General features: G+C 44.6%; 1 protein-coding gene across 1 annotated transcript; it reads left to right on the forward strand.

Moving 5' to 3' along the window:
• Positions 1–8,360: 8,360 nt before the first annotated feature.
• On the forward strand, positions 8,361–23,272 carry nubp1 (nucleotide binding protein 1 (MinD homolog, E. coli)). Its single transcript, XM_080855792.1, has 8 exons — positions 8,361–8,425; positions 9,167–9,199; positions 10,991–11,081; positions 12,648–12,802; positions 18,084–18,194; positions 19,975–20,077; positions 21,212–21,295; positions 22,760–23,272. The coding sequence occupies exons 1-8, from the start codon at positions 8,402–8,404 to the stop codon at positions 22,813–22,815; spliced, it is 657 nt and encodes a 218-aa protein (XP_080711918.1). The 5' UTR covers positions 8,361–8,401; the 3' UTR covers positions 22,816–23,272.
• Positions 23,273–25,479: the final 2,207 nt, after the last annotated feature.

The following is a 25,479-nucleotide window of genomic DNA, read 5'->3' on the forward strand; positions in this document are numbered from 1 at the left end:
CATTGTATATATGTATATATATATATATATATAGACATATGGACAGACATAGAGAGAGAGCGAGAGAGAGAGAGAGAGAGAGAGAGAGAGAGAGAGAGAGAGAGAGAGAGAGAGAGAGAGAGAGAGAGAATTTTTTTTTGAATTTTTAAAAAAAACCTTTATTGGGCAAACAGAGTTTTACACATTATCCAAAACAATGGGAAACAAAAAACTCAAAAACAAAAAACTAAATCATCGTTATCAACTGAGCACACAGCAGTTTCGCAGCACCACTGCTCAACAAAACTATCCAAATTATCCATGGCTTTATAAAAACTAAAATCAAGTGAGACTCTTGACATTATCAGATTCCTCAAAATAGGTACCACATGGCAATCCGACATTTGACGCATTTTGTTTTTCCTACTCAAGTATATGGCAAGCTTTGCTTGCCCAACAATAAAATTGATCAGCTGACATTTAGCTCTTCGCCTCTGACTGTAAGGGAAACCAAGTACAAAGCTCTGCATAGAGCACACCACCCCTAAAGGGTTAAGTAAACTGTTAAGAAAAACAAACATAGGGATAAGTCTGGTACATTCCATAAAGCAATGAAAGATAGTTTCCCTTTCGTTACAGAATAAACACTTGTCATTCAGCTCAGGGTTCATGACTGCCGTAACAGCATTAACTGCTATGGCCCCATGCAATATCCTCCATTGAAGATCCCCTGTCCTTTTGGTCAATGGTGGCTTGTAGAAAACTCTCCAAACAGGTCTAGTTTTACCATCAATCCCTAACTTCTCCCTCCATACTGTATCAGTGCGCCCCTTTAGATTGTTTTTGTTAAAGGCTTTCACCATGACCTTGTACACTGCCTTCCCATTTGCAGTGGCCAAATTCAGGTCTTCATCAATTCCCAGATTAAGCAGGGGACTAGTGTAACCAGGCTCCAGCCAATCTGTACTTAAGACACAATCAGGAAAGGGATCATCTTCATTTGGCAACATGTTACCCGAACAGTAACCCTCTAAAAGGGCTCCCTCTCGATCATTCAAAAAACCACGCAGTTTCGCAAGTACTCTGCTTGCATACCTCAAAGACCTCACCCCTAAAGCAGAGGCCAAGGCCCCAGCATTCTTGAAATCATGTCCTGCTTTTTCAATAACATTTACAATTACAGTCACACAGAATGTTCGTTAGTCCTGGGGTATCCTCCCCACACAAGTCAAACCGAGCTCCGAGAGTAACAGGTTCTTCAAGCAGCCAGTGTAGTGATGTTGCGGTTGCCGACCAGCTTTGCCTAAAGAGTCCAAAGGCCTTGAAGCAGCTCTGATAAAAGGACGACAGTTCAATCAGGTTGAGTCTCTTATGGTCCATCAAGAACAGTGCATTGTCTATCAGCATTCCATTCACCCTGCGTAGCATTGCCAGGGCGAGAGATCTCCAGACCAGGTCCCTCGGCCCCCACAAAAGTTTCTGGACAAACTGCAGACGGTAAGTCGCTTGTCTGCTGATTAGGTTGATGAGACCCTGCCCGCCCTCATCCTTGGGCAGAAAGAGCACACTTTGAGGGACCCAGTGGAGCTTATCCCAGAAGAAGTCCACTAAATGTCTTTGAATTTGGGCCAAAAGCCCAGCAGGAGGGTCCACACAGGCAAGCTTGTGCCACAGGGAAGAGGCCACCAGGTTATTTATTATTAGTGTCCGCCCCCTATATGACAGTTGAGGCAGGATCCACCTCCATTTTTGAAGACGACCCTGGACCTTTTCCACAACACATTCCCAATTCTTCTTTAAAAAAACATCATTACCCAAAAACACACCAAGATACTTTAACCCATCCCTTCTCCAAACCAGCCCACCAGGTAAACTGGGAGGCTGCCCACCCCAGTTCCCCATTAGCAAAGCTTCACTTTTGGCCCAGTTTACTGCAGCTGATGAAAACTTTTTAAAATCATGCACAATACATTCAAGCTTATTTACATCTTCATTTCCATTCACAACAACAATTAAATCATCTGCATATGCAGACAGACACAGTTTGCTATTACAATGAGGTATTGAAAAACCTTGTAACTCAGTTCGAAGCTTATGCAGTAAAGGCTCGATAGCAAGGGAGTACAGCATTCCTGACATGGCACACCCCTGTCTGATTCCTCTGCTTACTTTAAAGGGAGCACTTAACCCCCCATTGATTTTCAACACACTTTCAATGCCTCTGTACATGGTCTCAATCATGGCCCTGAATCCAGGACCAAAACCAAAGGCTTCAAGAGTTTGCCAAAGAAAAGAATGTTCAACCCTATCAAAGGCTTTCTGTTGGTCTAGAGATATTAGACCCGCCTTAACGCCAGTTAAGCGTGAAAAGTCCAGGAAATCACGTATTAGTGCAACATTGTCAAAAATTGATCTTTGAGGTATGCAGTAAGTCTGATCAATATGAACTACTTGACCAATTACATTACGCATTCTTGTAGCCAGGGTTTTAGACAAAATTTTAAAATCCACACACAAGAGTGAGACGGGCCGCCAGTTTGCTATGTTTTGTAAATCCCCCTTCTTGGGTAGCAGGGCGATGGCAGCTCTTCTACAACTTAGTGGCAATAACCCCTTATCAAGACTATCTACCAGGACCTCTAAAAGGTCCTGCCCAATTAGCCCCCAGTATGCTTTAAAGAACTCGACCGTCAGCCCATCCACGCCAGCTGAGCGCCCATTTTCCATCCCCATGAGTGCAGAATGGAGCTCACCTAGGGTCACTGGCTCCTCCAGTTTAGTAGCAGACTCATCTTCTACCTTCGGCAGATCATCATAGTAAGTGCAAGCTACAGCCTCCATGTCATTTAGTTCACACTTAAACAAATCAGCATAGAAACCAACCGCTCTCTTGCGAATGTCGGCTGGCTCAGTGAGCTCTTGCCCAGTTTCTGAGAGCAGACAGTGGATCAGTTTACTCTGGCCATTCTTTCTTTCTAGACTAAAGAAGAACTTTGAGGGTGCATCCATCTGCGTTGCATTTTGAAAACGTGAACGTACAAGAGCCCCTTGGGCCCTGACATTTAATAAATCGTCAAGCATTTTCTTTTTACACCTGAGAGCATTAATATGCTCTTCATTATGAGAGGATGCTACTAAGTCTTGTAGGCCCAGAATTTCCTTTTCAAGAGTCCTCATTGACCGAGATACGTCTTTTGTCACATTTAGAGTGTACTGCTGACAAAGCTGCCTTATTAAGACTTTTCCACAGTCCCACCACAGTTGCAGGGAGGAGTATGTTCTTTTCTGTTTTTTAAAGTTCTCCCAAAATAAAGTGAAAATTCCTAGAAAACGTTTGTCCTCTACAAGAGTTGCGTTGAAATGCCAATAGGCACTGCGAGGCTTAAAGGGTGTTAGACTTGCACAGCAGACAACTGCACTGTGATCTGAGAAACTAACTGGAAAAATTCTACAGGACTTTACAGAGCTATTCTGATGAGCAAAGACATAGACTCTATCCAACCTTGCCAGGGACATGTGATTGTCTCTGCAGTGTGTCCATGTAAACTGTTTTACGTCTGGGTGGAGATTCCTCCAGACATCACACAGGTCATGAGCTTCAATTATCTGTTTGAGAGCCTTCTTAGAAGCAGAATGTGGCTCCAAATGATTCCTGTCCAAGTAATCATTCTCAGTACAATTAAAGTCACCAGCTAAAAAAAGCAAACAGTCAGCATTTAGCTTACTCAAAGAGTCACCAACTGCATTAAGGAACAAAAGCCTGTCTGCCCCTACTGTGGGCGCGTATATATTCAAAAAGGACATAGTAGTAGCCTCAAACTTTGCCACAACCTTTAAGCAGTGTCCTTTGACAATCTCATCTACTTCAAAGTGAAGTGGCATGAAATGCTTAGAAAATAAGATGGCCACACCGCCACTTGTCGAAGATTTGTGACTTAAAACAGACAAACCATCCCACTCCCTTTTCCAATCAATCTCATTTTTCCCGTCGCTGTGCGTTTCCTGCGCAAACAGCACGTCTATGCGCTTTAACCTCATTAGGTCGTAAAGCAACATCCTTTTTTTTATGTCCCTTGCACCATTTACATTAATAGTACTAAAAGAAAAAGTCATCATCTTGACTGTTTAGTTGAGCTCGCAGCATTAGGGACAGCTTCAAAAAAAAGAACAGCCAAATCAGCTGGCAACATTCCCGCTACGCAACTCTTTCCGCACTTCACCGACTTTTTTCCGAAGCCGAAAATACTCCGGCTTAGGGATCTCGCCCTCTCTCAACCAGAACGTGCCATCCCTAACAAAATGCTCCTTATTCGGAAAATAGTCCACAACACGGACCTCTCTATGCCCCTTAGTTTTTATGAGAAACTGCATGAATTCTTCCGCTGTATAAACCACCGTTGATAAATCCGTTTGAGAGCAACCCGACCAGCTAGAGTCAGAGGTGTAGTCCTCAGCCTCAGCTGCGCCTTCAAATCCACCTTCTCCCTTTTTAACCTTTACTTGCTCGTTTTCTTCAACTTTCGATTTTCTTTTGCATGCCGGTTTCTTAAAATCAGTCTCCATTTCAGCGACTTCCTTATGTATCAACTCATCAAGAGGCTGCGCAATCTGACCACCAGAGATAGGTACAGATACGGCCTCGGCTGACTCAGGTTTATCAGCAGTCTCCACCCCAGCACCCTCCTCCCCTAACCCGGTTTCAACAGGTGTCTCAGGGCTATGCCCTACGGGAGGCGCAGGCACTTCGGCCGCAAGTGAGTCCGATTTTAATGACTCGGTTGCGGAAGGAGGAGGCACATTAGGACCAGTCATGAGAGTCTCAGTATCACCAGGCATTGTGGCAGTAGTGTCGTCAGTATATGAACCATTTGTGGATGCTTTGGGAGAGCTAACCGGGGAATCAGCCGTAGTAGGCTCTGGTGTTGTAGCCTCGCTCGTAGGCTTCGCAGAATCTGCTGCAGGTGCAGCTTCTTCTTGCGCATTTCCCTGTCCAGCCTGGCCTTTGTTCCCACCCCTGTCACAGTCCTGCCTCTGATGTCCGTCTTTCCCACATCGGAAGCACTTAATTGTCACGTTTGAAGTTACAAACACAAGGTAGCTGAAACCACCAACATTGAAACTTATTTTAACATCTAGGTCGCTCCTATTACCAGTGAGCACCATGTAAACCTGCCTACGGAAAGACAGGAGATGTTTTAATTTATCCGATTTACAGCCGACGGGTAACTTCCTTATCGGCGACACCACTTTTCCAAAACGAGACAATTCTTTAATTATCTGCTCATCACTGAGGAAGGGGGGGACATTAGAAAGAAGTATCTTTCGGGAGGGACTACTTAGGGGATAAACGGGAATCAGAGAATCCCTAATTACCACGCCATGCTGGATAGCCAAGTCAGCGTTTGCAATTGAACTTAAAAACAGCACGATGGCTTTATTCATGCGTGAACCCGAAAGCACATGCTCATATCCAATAATTTCACCAATAGCTAAGGAACATTCTTCCACTCCGACCGGGGATTCAATTCTAATTGCGTGAGACCTCGTCAAACACGCGAAAGACTCCATTGTTCGCTAACGCGGTGCAGGTGGTCGCCCAGCAAGCGCTGAAGCGCACCCCGCAACTTAAGTAATACAGCGCACAAAAACTTTTTTGACAAATAATTATACTATATACAAACAAATAAACAAATGCAACGCACAGAAGATGAAGTTAGAAGAAAAGTCTCTGTCACAGACAACAGTTTCACTCACGCGTCTCTCGCAGCTCACATTCGCACGTCCACTCAGCTCGAGAGAGAGAGAGAGAGAGAGAGAGAGAGAGAGAGAGAGAGAGAGAGAGAGAGAGAGAGAGAGAGAGAGAGAGAGAGAGAGAGAGAGAGAGAGAGAGAGAGAGAGAGAGAGAGAGAGAGAGAGAGAGAGAGAGAGAGAGAGAGAGAGAGAGAGAGAGAGGAGAGAGAGAGAGAGAGAGAGAGAGAGAGAGAGAGAGCACTGAAGGGCGGAGAAGAAAGGAGAAGAGGGGTTGGAAGGAAACGGAGTGTTGAGGAGTAAAGGAAAGTATGTGCCCTGAGGCCCGGGTGCAGAGCCGTGTCCAGCACTGATCACAGCAGACGAACCCCTCACTTGACCCTGACAAGTAGAAGTGTGTGTGTGTGGTGTGTGTTTAGAGGAAAAGTGGGTGTTCGAGTAAAAAAAAAAAAAGAGTGAGAAGGTCCAGAGAGGACAGAGAGCCATTTCCTCATATAGGGGAAGAGGAACTTTGACATGGCCCAACCCATGCATCACCAGAGAGACCAGTTCCCATGGGGACCGTAAACGAGGCCCTCCTCTCCAGCGCACCGTCTTACCATCTCTCTTTCTTTTCTTTTTCTTTTCTTTCCCTCTCTTCCTCCTCCTACTCCTCCTCTACCTCTACTTTTCATCTCCCCCTTTCCCCTCCATGTCTGGTTTTAATGACACCCCTGTTTGCTTTCAGAGAATTTCCGTCAGGAAAGGAGAGAGCAGCGTGCTTGTTTATGCTCTCACCTCCTCACTGCGCACACAGATATGGGAAGAGAGACTCCCACTGACTTGTGTCTCACTCTGGGGGAGGGAAAGAGAAACATTCATTCCAGTACCACCCCCCCCCCCTCCCCTTCAGTCTTCTGAGTTTATCATTTGGTCTCAGATCAGACAGAAAGTAGAGGGTGCTCTCTCTTGCTCTCATGCTGAAGGATAGAGAGAAGGAGGAGAGGGGTGTGGTGAGGGAGGGAGTGGGAGAGAGGAGAGGGAGGGAGATAGAGAGAGAGAGAGAGAGGGATAGAGAGATGGAGGGGAGGGGTGGGATGAGGGAGAGAGTGAGAGGGAGGGAGATAGATAGAGAGAGATAGAAGGATAGAGAGATGGAGGAGAGGGGTGGGATGAGGGAGAGAGTGAGAGGGAGGGAGATAGATAGAGAGAGAGAGAAGGAGGAGAGGGGTGTGGTGAGGGAGGGAGGGAGGTAGGGAGGGAGATAGAAAGATAGATAGAGGGAGAGAGAGAGAGATGGAGGAGAGGGGTGTGGTGAGGGAGGGAGGGAGATAGATGGAGAGAGATAGAAGGATAGAGAGATGGAGGAGAGGGGTGTGGTGAGGTAGGGAGGGAGATAGAAAGAAAGATAGATAGAGGGAGAGAGAGAGAAGGATAGAGAGATGGAGGAGATGGGTGTGGTGAGGGGGGAGGCATCTGGCTTTTACATCAGCAGAGTGAGTGAGAGAGAGAGAAGGATGGAGAGAAATAAAGAAAAGGAGAGAAGGAGAGAGAAAGGCTGCCTCTGGTGTGTAATGTCCTAAACATCTGCTGGAGAGCCCAGGTCCCGGTGTCATCTGAAAGGCATGCTCCAGTCTCCGCTCCCTAACACCGCTGAGGGGCGGGAGAGAGAGAGAGAGAAAGAGAGAGGTGGTGGGAGGAAGGGAGGAAGAAGGAAGAACTGAAAGAGAGCGAGAGAGAGAGACTTTTGGGGAATTGCTGCATGCATTTTCATTGAACTACCTACCTTTTGTCTGTTTTTATGACTTGTGTGTGTGCGTGTGTGTGTGTGTGTGTTAGCACCTGCTTGCATGCGTTTGATTTATCAGAAAGCAAAGCCTCCATTATAGTAAAATAATAAATGAATGAATTTACAAAGAGCTTAAGTCCTGGTGCCTGCGCACACACACACACACAGATTGACACACACACACACAGACAGACAGACAGACACCCACACACACACACACACACACGAACACACGCCAGCTGGTATGCCTCTCCCCTCACTCGGAGAGCATCCATGACTTTTCATCACTGCCTGTCTGGAATGCTGGGATGGTTTTTGAATATTTGGAAGGTCCACACACATGGTCTTGGCACATGTTCACCCATCACTTAAAGGCTTTCTGGATAAACAGTTGTTAAGTGGCGCATGGAAAGCAACTTCAGTGGTGGAGGGGTTTCGAGTCATGTTGTTTCTCATACTGAGGGGTTGCTATAAGAGGTGCTGTTTTGGGTTGCGCTAGCACTGAATAGAGCATCGTTTTGGCATCGAAGACTGCTGTGGGGTAAAGGAAGGTTGCAGATTCTGCAGAGAGGTGTCTGCGCTGCTGTCTTGCGTAATGTGTGTGTGTGTGTGTGTGTGTGTGTGGGGAAAGTGGTATGCCTCAGACACTTGGCAGTTCTGCAGTGCCTCCTGCTGTGCTGTGGATGGCTCTCCACTGCCACCTTATGGTACAAAGTGGAAATGGCATATTTGTTCCCACGTTGCAATTAATCTCTCTCTCTCTCTCCCTCCCTGCCCCCCCCCCCCCCCCACTCCACTCACTCTTCTCTCTTCCTCTCTCTCTCTCTTTCTCTCTCTCCCTCTCTCTCTCTCATATTTCAGGTTGCTCTGCTGGATGTGGACATCTGTGGTCCCTCCATACCTAGGATGATGGGCTTGGAGGGAGAGCAGGTACATCAGGTCTTCTTTCTGCGTTAATGTGTCTCTTAGCTCCCATCTGTTTTTCCAGGCTTTTCTGGACTCCCTGAACTGTATGTGTGCTTCCTCCGATGAGCCTTGAGAACTTTTTCCTTCACCGCCTCTCATTTCCGAAGCCAAGTTATGCTAACGTTACCTTTGACTATAACGTGCAGTTTGTGATTTAGTTGTAAAACACTTCTAGCAGTGGTGCTAATCTGAAGGAGCGTGATGAAAGGTTGTTAGTTTCCTCCCAGTCTTCTCTGTATGGTTTTTGTTTTGACTCCTGTTGAATACGGAATACGATAAAACTCTTGATACACTTTAACTAATGTTCAGAAAGGACAGGATATTTTTTGGGGAAATCGTTGTCGAGAAGCAAACTACAGGCTGTTTCAGTTTCAGTTTGTTTATTTGATTAAGGGGGACAGTGTTTATTAATAAACATTAAAATGTAAATGTACCCAATTATAGCCAAAGTGTTTCCATTGGCAGTCCCCCTGCCAGAGTGAAAAAAGGCTAAACAACCTCATAAAAGGCATTAACTTATACATCAAACATAACCCTAAGCATAATCTTTATCAGAAACTTCCTAGTGTTAGTAATTAACTTAATGGTAGGATCTCTCTGTCTGTCTGTCTCTATCTATATATCCATCGGTCTGTCTGTTTCTTTAGCGTGCTGTTCTGTAATTGTATCTGAGTTAATACAGTGTGTCTCGTGTTTATTGTACAGGTTCACCAGAGTGGCTCGGGATGGTCCCCTGTGGTAAGCTCTTCATATCTAGTTTGTACACATATGAAAATCAGGGAAAAAATCAGTCAGGAAAACTACCTTCAGCTTCTAAATCAGTCAGGAAAAAAGATGATGTTTGCTTGCTACACTATAAAAAAGATCAAATATTGTAGTTGGCAGGGGGTTTTGTTAGTCATAAACTCATTGTGACGATGTGCCATCACTAGAGATGAGTATGTGCTCTGACTGCCATGCCATCGTAGCCTGGCTCTTTGGCGTTGTGGTCAGAGTGCATGTGCCAGGCGTACACTATTCTACTATTCTGGCCCAGGCGTACACTATTCTACTATTCTGGCCCAGGCGTACACTATTCTACTATTCGGGTTTGGACCCAGGCGTACACTATTCTACTATTCTGGTTTGGACCCAGGCGTACACTATTCTTCTATTCTGGTTTGGACCCAGGCATACACTAATCTACTATTCTGACCCAGGCGTACACTATTCTACTATTGGACCCAGGCGTACACTATTCTACTATTGGACCCAGGCGTACACTATTCTACTATTCTGGACCCAGGCGTACACTATTCTACTATTCTGGACCCAGGCGTACACTATTCTACTATTCGGGTTTGGACCCAGGCATACACTATTCTACTATTGGACCCAGGCGTACACTATTCTACTATTCTGGACCCAGGCGTACACTATTCTACTATTCTGGACCCAGGCGTACACTATTCTACTATTCTGGACCCAGGCGTACACTATTCTTCTATTCTGGACCCAGGTGTACACTATTCTACTATTCTGGCTTGGACCCAGGTGTACACTATTCTACTATTCTGACCCAGGCGTACACTATTCTACTATTGGACCCAGGCGTACACTATTCTACTATTCTGGACCCAGGCGTACACTATTCTACTATTCTGGACCCAGGCGTACACTATTCTACTATTCTGGCCCAGGTGTACACTATTCTACTATTCTGGCCCAGGTGTACACTATTCTACTATTCTGGCCCAGGTGTACACTATTCTACTATTCTGGCTCAGGTGTACACTATTCTGAACTGTCTTGGACCCAGGCGTACACTATTGTTCTATTCTAGCCAATCAACAATGAGGGGCGCTCGTGCTCCAGCGCCTTTGCAGGAGCACGGTAGGGTGTGGCGTTTCTGATTGGTTGTTGAGCTCAAATATTAACCCTTCACTAGGACGCACACACACAAACACACACACAAACACACACACACACCCTAGTACTCTACACACACACACACAAACACACACACACACACCCTAGTACTCTACACACACACACGCACACACACACACACACACACACACACACCCTAGTACTCTACACACACATGCTCAAATATTTACCCTTCACTAGGACTGCACCATGAAATAGTTAGCCTTTAATCGGTTCACTCACACTGATCGATAACTAGATTGAAACTAGATCACGTGGCACCAGATTCTACTGAGATCTTTTGGACTGGGCTTGGCCCTCTACAGTCCAATGCCTTTGAGACTTTTCTAAGTTGTCTGACATGCCTTGATGTTTTTGTACATTTCCCTTAACTAAAAACAAATGGAATATCTGATTATATATTCTAGAAGACCTCAGCAATAATATCATGTAAGTAAAAGGAATTTAGTAGTTTAATTTAAATCAAATGTAAACATACCATACAAAAAATATATATATCCCGGAAGAGGGATATGGACTGATGACAGTTTTAAGGGACCTGCCTAAACAGAACGCTGGCTCCAGGGTGTGTGACTGTGTTCCCCCTGTGTCCCTCTGCAGTACGTGGAGGACAACCTGGCAGTGATGTCCATCGGCTTCCTGCTCAGCAGCCCCGATGATGCAGTCATCTGGAGGGGCCCCAAGAAGAACGGTCTGTTTCCACCCACCCTTTTCCACTGGAGTTCCCTCTCTTCCTGTGTGTGTGTGTGTGTGTGTGTGTGTGTGTGTGTGTGTGTGTGTGTGTGTGTGTGTGTGGGTGTGGGTGTGGGGGTGTGGGTGTGGGTGTGGGGGTGGGGGTGGGGGTGGGGGTGGGGGTGGTGGTGGTGTGTGGGTGCTCTTTTTCGTTGTTGTTTGTTTTGTTTCTTCTTTTCTTTTGTTTGTGTTTTTATTTCTTAAGAAGTGTTTTTAATCAGGCATGTAAGGGGAAAATAAACGATAGTAGTACTGGGATGTAATAAGCATATCCGTAATTGTGTGAGGACAGGAAACCTAGGGCTCCCCCTATGAATGTAGTTTCAGAGGGATCTCCATACAGAACTTATGACCCGTTACCCTCACAAAGCTCCTTGGCTTTATAGTGGCAGCACGGTTTGGATGGGGAACATCATGGATGTCAGCTTTGCAATATCGCAAAATTAAAATCTGTTGAGGCTAGTGGTGAGCCAGTATATTAATGAGCTTAACAAGTAGTGCTTGCGTTGGTTGTGTGTGTGTGTGTGTGTGTGTGTGTGTGTGTGTGTGTGTGTGTGTGTGTGTGTGTGTGTGTGTGTGTGTGTGTGTGTGTGTGTGTGTGTGTGTGTGTGTGTGTGTGTGTGTGTGTGTGTGTGTGTGTGTGTGTGTGTGTGTGTGTGTGTGTGTGTGTGTGAGTGTGATGACTGTGTATGTAGGAGGTGGAGTAGCACTAATAGAATGGGCCTTTGTGTCAGTCTGTATTTAGACACTGCCCCTTTCACTTCCTCATCGTGGTTTGATTCACGTGAACAACGCACTTCTTTTATTTGTTTACCTTCACATTTCTGCTTAGCTGAATACACCATGTAGATCCCAGTGCAACACCGAATACACACACTGTCCTGACCTGCATGCTTCATACACACACACACACACACACACACACACACACAGGCATCACCAAACAGACACCTCTCTCTATTCATAGCTCTTGAAGTCGTGAACACTTGAATGCATCCGAGGAGTCAAGGGTTCACACTTCTACAAGATCAACACAAACGCAGAGACAACAGGAGCGCACAGGTTCTGGGGCTTTCTGGGGCAGTTTTTTTTCCAATCAGCAGACTAAAATGAGATCCAGTATGTTGTTATGCAAGAATGACAACATACCCCATGTTATTGTTGCATACCTGGTCATTATGCCATTAAGTCACATTTCTCTAGCATAAGCAATGGAGGACTATTTATAATGAACCAGTATTTCAGGTTGTGATGGGTCAGGACCTCAACAAACCTGCGCTTGTACAGAGCCAGTAGAGCGTCTAACAAAAGACAACATCGCATCTCCTGCCCGTGTGGGTTTGGCATTCCTTAACGAGGGCCTGTTTTGACCAGGAACTTGGCTGACTAGTTTAAGTCATTACAGATTAGATAGTGATAGTGCAGATTAGATGATGCAATGATTGTCTGAAATGTTTTGATTAATCCGGAAGGATTAAGCATTAACTGGCCATAGCTGACGCTGAGCTTGTTGACTTCACTGCAGGGATGATCAAACAGTTCCTGCGGGATGTGGACTGGGGGGAGCTGGACTACTTGATCGTGGACACGCCCCCAGGCACCTCCGACGAGCACCTGTCCATAGTTCAGTACCTCGGGCAGGCTCGCATAGACGGTGCAGTCATCATAACCACGCCACAGGTGAAATACACACGCACACACACACTCACACTAACACACACACACACTCACACACACACTCACACTAACAGACACACTCACACACACTCACACTCACACACACTCACACACTCACACACTCACACACTCACTCACACACTCACACACTCACTCACACACTCACACACACACACTCACACACTCACACACTCACACTAACACACACACTCACACTAACACACACTCACACTAACACACACTCACACTAACACACACGCACACACACACACACACACACACACACACACACACACACACACACACACACACACACAGACACACACACACACACACACAGACAGACAGACAATCTGGTACCATCAGTGGATTCAGACTGAAGGTAGGGGGAGAGTGTTGTTCCTGTCTCAAACCCTTTATACTGGTGACAAAGGGAGGTTGAGTGGGGGTGGGGATGGAGACATTTGCCAGGCCTGGCATGGAGATGTTGCTCATCTGAAGTCTTATCTTTTAACTTACTGCCATAGTAAACCGTAAACAGTGCTTTTTACGGTTTACGGATTGCTTCAAAGGGAATGTATATTGGCTTAATGTTTAAGCAATTGAACCCTTTCCAACACGGGCACACACACACACATACACACACACAAATACACTTTTACATAATTACACCAAGAGGCACAAAAACAAGGCTACATATCTGTAGAATAGTAATGCATGGATCGGGTCTGATCTGCATGTACGCATGGATATGATAAAATTCTGAATGGCTTACCAGGTGCAAACAATTAAGAACTAATACTAACATTATAAGAGCTAATACCAACATTCTAAAAGCTAATGCTAACATTATAAGAGCTAATACCAACATTCTAAAAGCTAATGCTAACATTATAAGAGGTAATACTAACATTCTAAGGCTGACCAACATACAAAAATAGGTTAATAAATAGGCCTATAAAGAGCCACCGCATCTTTGATATATTCTTATGCATTCTTCTCACTGAATGTCTGTCCCAACACCGTGTTCAGTGTGTGTGTGAGTGTGTGTGTGTGTGCGGGGCACAGGACCCAGTGGCAGGTCTAAATTGCACACTTTAAATTAGTTAATTATCACTGGGGAGAACTATTTAGTCTGCTGGTATTCCATAATTAATCAACACGTTGGTTATTTGGTCATGGATATTTTCGCTGATCTTTTCTGAGATGACTGTCAAATTCTCACACACACACACACACACACACTGTGAGATGACTGTCAAATTCCACTGTGGCCACAATATGCCTCTCCAGGTGCCACTTCTCACTGTATTCAAGAAGAGGGCATATACAGTGATGCTCAAATTTGGATTTAAACTGCTTGTGGAGCTCTTTTGCTCTCTGTACAAATGTAGGTTAAAGTGTTTGTCTGACTTGGCTAGCTTTTTGCTTCAGCACATATATGATGTAGCATGTTTGAGGTCCCAGTTAATGCCTAACATACATGATGTAGAATGTTTGAGGTCCCAGTTTATGCCTAACATACATGATGTAGCATGTTTGAGGTCCCAGTTTTGTTCCTAACATACATGATGTAGCATGTTTGAGGTCCCAGTTTATGCCTAACATACATGATGTAGCATGTTTGAGGTCCCAGTTTGTGCCTAACATACATGCAGCGATTCACTGCTGTTGCGTTACTTACCCAGCATTTGACTCATGATGATTAATGGGTTTTCACCTAATCACTCTCACACAGAAACTTTCGGCACTTCCTTTATTATTAGTTCTCCTTTTTGAAATTTCTCTGACGCTGTTTGCCATCAGAGTCTAATCTACTATTTCGTTTTTCGACAAAAAATGTTACTCAAAATAGATATTACATTTAAGAGCATGTAATTCATATTGTCCCTTATTAATGATGTTTTATTTCGCCCAGCCACTATTAATCAGAGTGTTAATGTGTATGACTCGGTCTGCCAGATCTGCAGATTAACCACACACACACACACACACACACACACACACACACACAGCCTCACCCCACACTGTCACACACACACGCACACACTCAGCTTCACTCCACGCTGTCACACACACACACACACACACACACTCAACCTCACTCCACGCTGTCACACACACACACACACACACACACACACATACACACACACAATCTGCAAGCTGTAGTAGCATGTGTACAAAAACACTCATTCAGATGATAGTGATGCATTTAATCATGCCCTTATTCTCTTACTGTCTCCCTCAACCACAAACACACAGACACACTCACTCACAAGGACACACTCACTCTCAAGGACACACTCACTCACAAGGACACACTCACTCACCCAGACACACTCACAGACACACACACTCACAGACACACACACTCACTCAGACACAGACACACTCACTCACTCAGACACAGACACACTCACAGACACACTCACAGACACACTCACAGACACACTCACAGACACACTCACAGACACACTCACAGACACACTCACAGACACACTCACAGACACACTCACACACTCACTTGAAATAATACTAGCATTAGAGAAAGAATCAGGAAGCACACTCATGAGTTTGGGGAATTACACTTGATCAAGACCTTTTGGTTAACTTGGCAACACGCCCAGCCATTGTTGTGAGACGTCCGTGAGAGTGACTGTCTGTCTGTCTGTAATGTGCCTGTAATGAGGAATAACACACAGAAACACACACACACACACACACACACACACACACACAGAAAGACACAGACAGACACAGACGTCCGTGAGAGTGACTGTCTGTCTGTCTAATGTGCCTGTAATGAGGAATAACACACACTCACACACACACACACACACACACACACACACACACACACACACACACACACACACACACGGACAGACAGATAGACACAGACGTCCGTGAGAGTGACTGTCTGTCTGTAATGTGCCTGTAATGAGGAATAACACACAGACACACTCGCACACACACACACACACAGACAGATAGAGACAGACGTCCGTGAGAGTGACTGTCTGTCTGAAATGTGCCTGTAATAAGGGGTTACCCTGGTTCTTTATTTGAGCCGCTGTTACGTTCACTGCTAGGGTCAGGCAACGTAAACAAAAACGAGTTCGAGGAAATAAGAAAACTGGCAGACAACGTCAGATAGCACAAAAATAATCAAGAATTTATTATCTTTAAACTAAATAAAAAATATATTGAATAATAGAAAAACGGCGAGACAACGAAAATAGAAACGACAAAAGCTCGAAGTTGTAAAGAAACATAGAAACAAACAGGCCTTCAGAAATAGGCCTCAAAGAATCCTGGGCCTCACTCTCGGACTCTCACTCCGAGGCTGGTGCAAGGTCTGAAACGGCCTAGGCCAGGCACCAAGGGTCCTTGGCAAAGGTCATGGCAGCCAAAACAACGACTGTGCTTTTCCAAGAGCGAGCCCCTGGGTGACTTGCTGGGCTGTCTGCAAAACACGGAACACAGGATGGTATACACAGGCCACAGAAAATGTTCAGGGATGTAACAGCCGCTATACAAGACATCAGCTTGAATTGGGATCCTCAGTTGGCAGCCCCTAAATGAAGGGGAAACACCCTGTTGTTTTTTTTATTCTGTCCAATTAAATCTATTACAGAATGACGCCGCCCCATCTGTTAATGTACCTTTGTACCTTTTGATTTCAGCTCAATAAATAGTTTGACCAAAATGGCTGTACATCAGACATAGTGGAGTCATGCCAGAGCCATGTTGGCCTGCCAGCGGTCTCTGATGTAGAATTCACCAAGCACACAGCCTCGCACCCATTTCAGCGTCTCAGTCCGCCGCACAACACACACACACACACACACACACACACACACAGCCTCACACCCATGTCAGCGTCTCAGTCCGCCGCACAACACACACACACACACACACACACACAGCCTCACACCCATGTCAGCGTCTCAATCCACTGCACAACAAAGGAGCGTCAAACAAAAACAGTTTTCGCCTCGTTCACTCAAACGGAGGCCAACTCTCATTCGGAGAGGAAGAGAAGGGGTTTTTTTTTATGGGGGGGGGGGGGGGGGGGGCGGGGGGGGGCTTTGTTTACCATGTTCTATTGCCATTGATTCAGGATTCTCTGGGCATATGTTGACACAGAGGGTCTCCAGTCACACCTATCAGGTGTGTGTGTGTGTGTGTGTGTGTGTGTGTGTGTGTGTGAGATTGAGCGGTCTCTCTCTCAGAAGAATGTTATCGCTAGGAACTATGCAAAACTGCAAGGATGTCCAGCGAGGCATGAACTGTTGATCAGCCCAAGGAGGAAGCGGGGACCTCAGACACTTTCGCTTCCCCATACCCTCTGACGATCATAACTCTGACCATCAGACATTTAATCTCTCTGTGATTATCTCTTCCATGAGAGATGTGCTGTTGTTGCAAGTGGTATGAGAACAATATGCCCTGTGTCAATAGCTCACCTCTTTTTTTTTGTTTAATTTTTTATTCCTTTTAAATTTGTTTTTTTGTGATCAATTTTTTATTGACACCATTTATGCAGTCAAGACATTCATGCAGATACGACATGCAAGACAAATGTATATCAGAACATCATTTCCATTTATCATCTGGTGTACTTCCTTTTAATTTTAATATTCAAAGTGTATTGGTTTATTCAGTGTGTTCATGTATTTGGCAAAGTTACCAAGGGTACATATTGGTGGCCACTCTTGTGTCTGAGCATGGAATTGAGCCTTCTCTGTTGTTACCTTATGTGCCGTGGTTCAGGGTTCTTCCTGATGAACAGGGAGTCCTTCCTTACCCCTGTCACCATGGTGCTTGCTCTTAGGGGGTTCAGGCTCTGGGCTCTGTAGAGCACCTTGGAGACCATTTTATTGTTTTGGCGCTATATAAATAAAATTGAATTACCTATTTATCTCCTGTAAAACGTTTATGAGAAATAATGAATCTCTCTATGTATGCTGCTTTGAGTCTCTTCATCATTCCACTCTAATCATTTACTAGACCTTCATCACTTAATGCTTAGCGTATCAAGTGGTTAAAGGATTTTGTAGCCTTGGGGAAAGCAGTAGCTCGGTACTACAGGAGTGTCTAACAGCAGCCATTTTCTACTCCTGGTTGATTAGCTCTACAAGTGGGCCTGTTGTAAATGACAGGAAATTCCTCAACAACAGAGTAACTCACTCTCCATTTCTTTCTTTCTCTCTCTCCCCCCCCCCCCCCCCTTCACACATTCACCCACCCCTCTCCCTCCCCTCCTGGACTCCTACAGGAAGTGTCGCTTCAGGACGTGAGGAAGGAGATTGGCTTCTGTCAGAAGGTCAAGCTGCCCATCATCGGTGTGGTGGAGAACATGAGTGGCTTTGTGTGCCCCAAGTGCAAGGCAAGTCCCACTGCCCCGCCCCCAAATGCCACCACTGAGAGAAGCTGACTGGAACAGGCCTGGCCCTCACCCAACGCTCAGATCCTTCCTGGAACCAGCTGATGCTGGATAAGACAACACAGATACGGGTCTCCATGACATTACCACAGGCCTACTGACCTTTAGCTCACGCTACTGTTACCTGTGTGCACTGCTGCCACCAGTTTTAGAGCACCAAGTTAATGGTGCATTAAGGATTAATAGCTATTCGCTAAAGGTATGCTAGCAGCTAAAACTAACGAAATCTCTTGAAATGTGCTGACTTTGACATTATGACAAATTAATTACTCAACGACTGTCCTTACACAGTCAAACGTCAATCATGTGCAACACAAGACTAAGCAAGACGGCAAATAAGCTACTTACTAGATCGGCAGAAGGTAATCAAAGTAAGGTCGGCGGGCATCGGCAGGCAAAACTACAGAACTACGCAATTCTCCATATTAAAAGTCATGTAGCGCCCCAATTTTTTTTAAGCTGTTATTTTAAGGTTAAACTGCTTATCCTAACCCTAATCCTGAAGCATAATTGTTGCATATTGTGCCTTTAAATAGTGACCATAAAACAGAGAGATGTTGTTGTCAGGGTTGACTTGTTTGGATCCAGAATACGTGTCCTCACACTTCATGTGGGCAGGCTGATGAGTGGAAACAGGAAGTGTGAGTGAGGTTAACTTCCCTTCCTTAACTTTTATCAAGGTAGCTTTTGGTTTGATTGAAATGTGCTGGCATTAAAGATGGCATCTGTTTTGCCGGACGTGCCTCTCTCGGGGAGGACATGACTAGGACCGCTCAAGGAAGAGGGAAGGATGTGAGGAGATGTGACTGACTTCTACTGAACTCAGCATGGTTATTAATGTGCCATTCAGCTGTCTTTAAAATCTCTGGTTGCACCCCTTGAAGCCAATTTATAGTCCAGGCAACTATGGTGTGTTGCTTAATTTGGATAGTCTGCCTACGAGAGACTTTATAGATAGTTTGTTGAATTGCACACTTTAGTATCTTGCAGTGCTAGCTGTGAGGTTCATATTTCATAACATTATTTGATGAATGATTAATAGTGGGGGGTGTAAGGCTCATCTTCTGTGTCCAATAGGACTTCAACTAGTTAACTAGGTAGCTGAGCTGCCATAGATATCAAACGTTCTGTTCTGAGACAGTTTTGTCAACAGCGACAACAACAGACTATGAAGGCACACAGGTACTGCACCGTCACTAGATCCCCTTCAGTTTTCTCCAGCGACACTGTAATTTGACCTTTAGGCTGATATATTATGACACTTATCATTTGCCACAAGATGTGTGAATGTGTGCATTGCAACAATTAAATGAGAACACATGTCGTTTCATTTGGTGCAGTCGCACTCTTCCCAGCCTTACATATCCACACCGTTGAATGGATTGGAATGGAGTTGAATGGTGTTTAACACTCTAAGGTCCAAGGCCTTTTAGACTTTTCTAAGTTGTCTGTCTTTCATTGATGTTTTTGTACATTTTGCTTAACCAAAAACATTGATGCACAAATGGAATATATGATTCTATTCTAGAAGACCTCAGCAATAATATTAGAAAAGGGTTCAATGTTTCCGTGGTTGTTCTTTTTATGTCTCTAAGACGAAAACTCAAAAATAAAAATATCCCGGACGAAGGATATAGACCTTTTAGTGTTTAATCAAATTAGTTTGTGCTCTTTTACTTTGACTTTGTCATTTAAATTGAAATGTCTCCATCTCTCTTTTCAGAACACTTCCCAGATCTTCCCCCCATCTACAGGCGGAGCCGAGAGGATGTGCGAAGAGTTGAATCTTCCTCTTTTGGGAAAGGTGCCACTGGACCCTCGAATAGGTACAGCACTGAGCCTGTGTCTGCTGGTCTGCTCGCTGTAACACACACCTTCTATGATATGCAACCTCGCCTGAAGGGCAATGGCTGAACTGTTTCAGCGTGTAGTGAAATCAGAGGTTTAGTTCAGAGCTTGAAGAGAATGTAAAACAGCTGTGGTGTGACGCGGTTGGTCTGCTCACTTTCACACTCAACTGTGCCTGCATCTGTGTCTGCATCGTAGTCTATAGTCAACACAAGCTGATGCTCCGAAAAGCCTCTACCTGTACACACACGCACACACACACATGCACTTGCACACACACACACACACACACACACTGTGCCTGCATCTCTGTCTGTAGTCCGTACTAAAACATAAAACAAGCTGATGCTCCCGAAACCTCTACCTGTATAAACATGTACGAGACTACAGTAGCCGCTTTAAGAATGCACACTTACATTCACTCATTCACCAAGACCAGTTTGACCAGAAAAGTTTGCTCGAGGACACCTTGTAATTGTATGGGTCAGGTTTTGTCGCGTGCAGCCAGTGCATGTGTCAGATTTCTCAATAGTTTGATATGAGTGTGAATGTCTCATTCAACGTCTGCCATTTCTTACTCGAAAGTTATCACTTCTTATCCACTGACAATGACACACTCCATGACTGTAAATAACTTTTGACTCATTATCCAATCATTTCACAAATGTCCTCACATAGCACAGCCCAGTGTAGCCTTTTATTTTTAAACAGGAAAATCATCTACAAGAAAATTAGACTCAAAAGTCAAGAAGATTTTACAGCTCTGCTCCATGAGAAGTTCCATGAGAAGTTCTCTTGTAGCATCCAGATAGTCTGTGTTATCTGAGCAACATGGCAGAACACAGATATGGTCTGTTGGGCTTTTGGTTAGAAAAAAACCTGCTTTATCACGTGCACATTGTTTATCTGTGACTTATTCTGGCTCTGATCTCTGTTTGGTGTTTGGTTCTTGTTCGCCAGATACGGTGTTTCCCCATTCCTTTGGTCACAAGGGCATAACCAGCCACAGTCCGACCTGTTTGAATGTTTTTTTTATCAAACTAAAGCCAAAGCTTTGCTTCCTCTTTGGCCGAAAGTACTCACAATTAACCCTTTGCTTCATGCCTCTGCAGGGAGAAGCTGTGACGAGGGGAAATCGTTCCTTACCGAAGTGCCCGACTCCCCAGCGGCCATCGCTTATGGCAACATAGTCCAGAGTAAGTCCAGGCCACTAGTCTACACCAAAAGGTGGACAGGCCTAGAATGGCACTTAATAAATAGAAGCACTCTGTCAGATTTATAATAATGAAGAAGTAGTTTCACTGAGATTACGCAAGCACCAAATTCATCTGATGGCACGGCCTTGTAGGGAAAGGTGAGTGGTTGGTGTGCCAAACACGTCCAATCCTACCCACACAGTTGATTACTCTTTGATATCAGGCGGGTTATATGGTTCTCTGGCACCTGTTTTTACCAGCTCAGTGTTTGCCTGGACTTAGGTCTGCAGATTGTACCATCATTCCATTTGCTGTATTTACCATTTATTGCCAGCATTGCCTTGTGAAGATCTTTATTGCATACAGACTAGAATTCACCCGCGCCGACTCTCCGCACAGCACCAAAATGTTGTGTCTGTGCAGACATGTGCACATTGACTGTGCATGTGCATACAACTTTTAAAGCACTGGCTCACTCCATTTATGCTATTTATGCAATTAGCAGACGCTTTCATCCAAAGGCGACTTGCAGTACAGATGCACATCATTTAATTCGTTTGTTTGCGCCCTTCGTATAAAACTACCGATAAAATGAGCGTTTAGTTTCTTTCATTCTTCAGTGAATCATAGGTAATTAGATTACCCGCAGTGGTATGTCATAGCTATTGCTATGTCGATAGAGGAGTAAATAGTTATGAAGGGGCAGATACATCTATAGACCTATAAAAATAATAGTCTTTGCCGTAGATTCACCTGGCGTAGAGGTATAATTTCACCCACTGTGATTAAGCTTGTGTGCTGCTGAGAGACGCTATAGCAACGCTAGAATACATTGGAGACACGAACGCGCACGTACGCATCTGCGCTGTGCCAGACACTTAAGCCCTCTGCAAGGGTCAGCCTCAGAACTTAAACCCTTAGTCTGCCTAGGGTCAGCCTCAGAACCAGTCAGACCAGTGGCAGGTCAGGTCAGGTTGCAGGGCCATATTTAGTTATTTGCGTGTGGCATTGTTTGATATGCAAATTCAAAAACAATTCAAAGCCGACGGCAGTGTCACAGCCAAGTCATGGCCTCTTAACAAGCACATTGTCGGTCCTGCACACAAAATAACCTCTCACCTTGCCATGAAGCTACCTGGTTGAGTCACCCAAGATATAGAAAATGAAGCATGGCTAAATTATGTGCGTAGACACATCACCACTACATCTTTCAAGCCTGTGACGGATTAAAATAAACATTTAATCCATGAATGTCTGCGGTGAGAGGAATCGTCTATTCCTCTTTTTCGCTCCTGCGAAAAGAGAAGTGGTGGAATAAAAATGTTGGGTGTGCATTAAGAAATGGAGATTCCTTGAACTGAATGATCTCCTTACTTTCTAGCACAGAAAGCATCCTGTGGAACAGTTCTGAATTGAGTCATGGCTTACCTCACTAATCCATTTGTCCTTCTCGTTCTCTTACAGGGATCAAGGACTTCTGTGCCTCACATGTCAGTATACCAGGAGATAATTCAGATTAGCCTTCTAATAACATATTTATATAATGTAAGTCGGCCTGAAGTTGCTTAAGGTACTCCCTGAGGAACTCTTTACATGCATTGTAAGATGAGAAGAGGAAGGATGGGAACGAGGAGCATCTTAATGGCTTCCCTGCCCGCTGTCCACATTAAGTGAGCGAGATCTTTGCTCTTTGCGAACGCACAAACGTCATACGTAGCTGCTGCTTGGATCAATGTAGGCAGACTCATCCCTGGTTCAGGCGCTGTGATGTCTGACTTGATTTCAGCGAAGCTCTCGGGAAATCTCTCTGTCGCTCTCGGCATTTAGCTCTAGCATGCCGTTTTCAAGATTAAGATTTCAGCACTACCGATGTAATCAAACTGATCTACGTACTCTAGTCTACAAATTGTATAAGGAAATATTTTTTAAATAATTTTTGTATATGTGTACGTCCTAAATGATTTGTCTTTAATTTACAAAAAATAAATTATGTAAGTGATAAATACCTTTTTTAGGTTTGTCTTGTGTGATTGCTCAGTGAATGCTTTGCAATGCTGTTGCGTTTTTGCTGTCGCTAAGTTTTTAAAATTATTATTATTATTATTATTATGCGTGTTTCTTGATCGGATATCTATGCTAGCCAAGCTCACAGGTCCGTACTAATGGGGTGATCCTAGTGTCTATGCAGCTATTTAATATGCTCAGTCGTTTTTAGTTTTTCTCGTTTTTCTTCTATAACAGTTCTCTGATAGTCTTGATTTCAACATCCAATTTGGTTGCTGCAAATGCTCTGCATCAAACTAAATGGCCAACTGTGATCTCGCTGTACGTTTGCAGATAACGAGGTCACCTGTGGATTAATTAAAGCCTGTATTTCAGGGGATATTTCATTTGTGGTGATTTAACATGGCACTTGAAGGGGTGGGAGAAGAAGGAGAGGGGAAACAATCAGGAATATGGCAGATAAAATCATAGACATATCTTAATGATCATGCTAGCAAACATGTGATAAATCTACACAATATATAAAAAGATAACATGGTTTATACATGATGCATACAAAATTGATATTGAAATACTATTACAAGGGTAAGTAGAAAATTATGGTGGCAGTTATTTTCATTGCTGGTAAATGCTAGCAGGCAGTGTATGGGGTAGGATAAGTGTATGAGTGGTGGGGGTAGATAGGTGTATGATGAGTATGTGATGACATAATTCATACATTTATGTGTTACTTACATTGCCATGTCTGATCTGTGCAGGTACTGGTAATGACCCTCCGATGCTGCTGAGATGTCACACTTTGCACTTTCATGTGAGAGTGTTTACATGGAGGTTACCTGAGAAAATGTTATTGTGATGTAATGAAACACCCATTTGTACTCTATCTCGTGCACTGTGTGGGGTGCACTGTTATGTGCTCGTTTGGACCCTTGGTTTCGCGTAGATCATATTATTGTGCGAAACGACACACTTGATACGTAGAACCGATGTTAAATCAGTCAAACTTTTAAAACAGACTCTTGGTCCACATAAAAGACGTAACATAGAATAAATGCCATATACAAATACATTGCAGACAAACATACATTCTCTACTAAAGCACAATAAGACGACGTGGTTTAAAAGAATAGGAATAAGTCAGCGTCCTACAAAGAAACAACTCTACCAGTGTCTCCACAACTGGAATTCGTAGCCTGTTGTACTGAACCTTATGTTGGATAAGCCCAAGAGGATGGCAGTTTCCGATTCCATAAAGCCAGCAAAAAAATAAATATACACATGATACATTGGTCGTACAGCACAAACACATTCCTTAGGAGTGAACACCATTCTTGTTTTTAATATAGTAGTTTATTAGTGATAAGATATGTTGGGGGTGGAGGGGGGTGGGTGACAAATGTCAACAGTGGAGTTATCACTGCATCTGTCTGAAGTCCCCACCTGCTTCAAGCAGGCCACCATCATCCCCATACCAAAGAAAAAATCAGTAACCTGCTTGAATGACTACCGCCCTGTAACACTGACCTCCACAATTATGAAGTGCTTTGAGCGGCTGGTCAGAACCCACATCTGCTCTACCCTTCCCAACACCCTGGACCCCTTTCAGTTTGCATACTGCCAAACCGATCAACAGACGATGCCATTGCCCTAGCAACACACACCACGCTCTCCCACCTGGAAAAGAGCAACACATATGTGAGGATGCTGTTCAAGCTCAGGGGCCTGGGTCTTAAAACACCCCTGTGCAACTGGATCCTGGACTTCCTGACGAGCAGACCCCAGGTGGTGAGAATGGGTAACCACACCACCTCCTCACTGACCCTGAGTACCGGGGCCCCCAGGGCTGCGTACTCAGTCCCCTCCTGTACTCCCTGTACACGCATGACTGTGTGGCAACACACAGTTCCAACATCATCCTGAAGTTTGCAGACGACACTACCATCCTGGGTCTCATCTCTAACAACGATGAGACCGCCTATAGAGATGAGGTTAGGGCCTTGGCAGAATGGTGCCAAGACAACAACCTGTCTCTCAACGTCTGCAAAACCAAGGAGATGATCGTGGATTTCAGGAAGCTGCAGAGGGGGGTCAGGACCCCATACACATCGAGGGAGCTGAAGTGGAGAGAGTCTCCAACTTCAAATTCCTCAGTGTGTACATCAAGGATGACCTAACCTGGT

Source organism: Sprattus sprattus, assembly GCF_963457725.1.
Source record: "Sprattus sprattus genome assembly, chromosome: 18".
NCBI classification, from domain to species: Eukaryota; Metazoa; Chordata; class Actinopteri; order Clupeiformes; family Clupeidae; genus Sprattus; species Sprattus sprattus.

Bases quoted from the DNA above. Each gene is read 5' to 3' on its own strand.
- nubp1 (XM_080855792.1), top strand. From the start codon at position 8,402: ATGATGGGCTTGGAGGGAGAGCAG. The intron at 20,078-21,211 runs GTACAGCACTGA...ATGCCTCTGCAG, and splicing joins GCCACTGGACCCTCGAATAG to GGAGAAGCTGTGACGAGGGG. The intron at 21,296-22,759 runs GTAAGTCCAGGC...GTTCTCTTACAG, and splicing joins TTATGGCAACATAGTCCAGA to GGATCAAGGACTTCTGTGCC.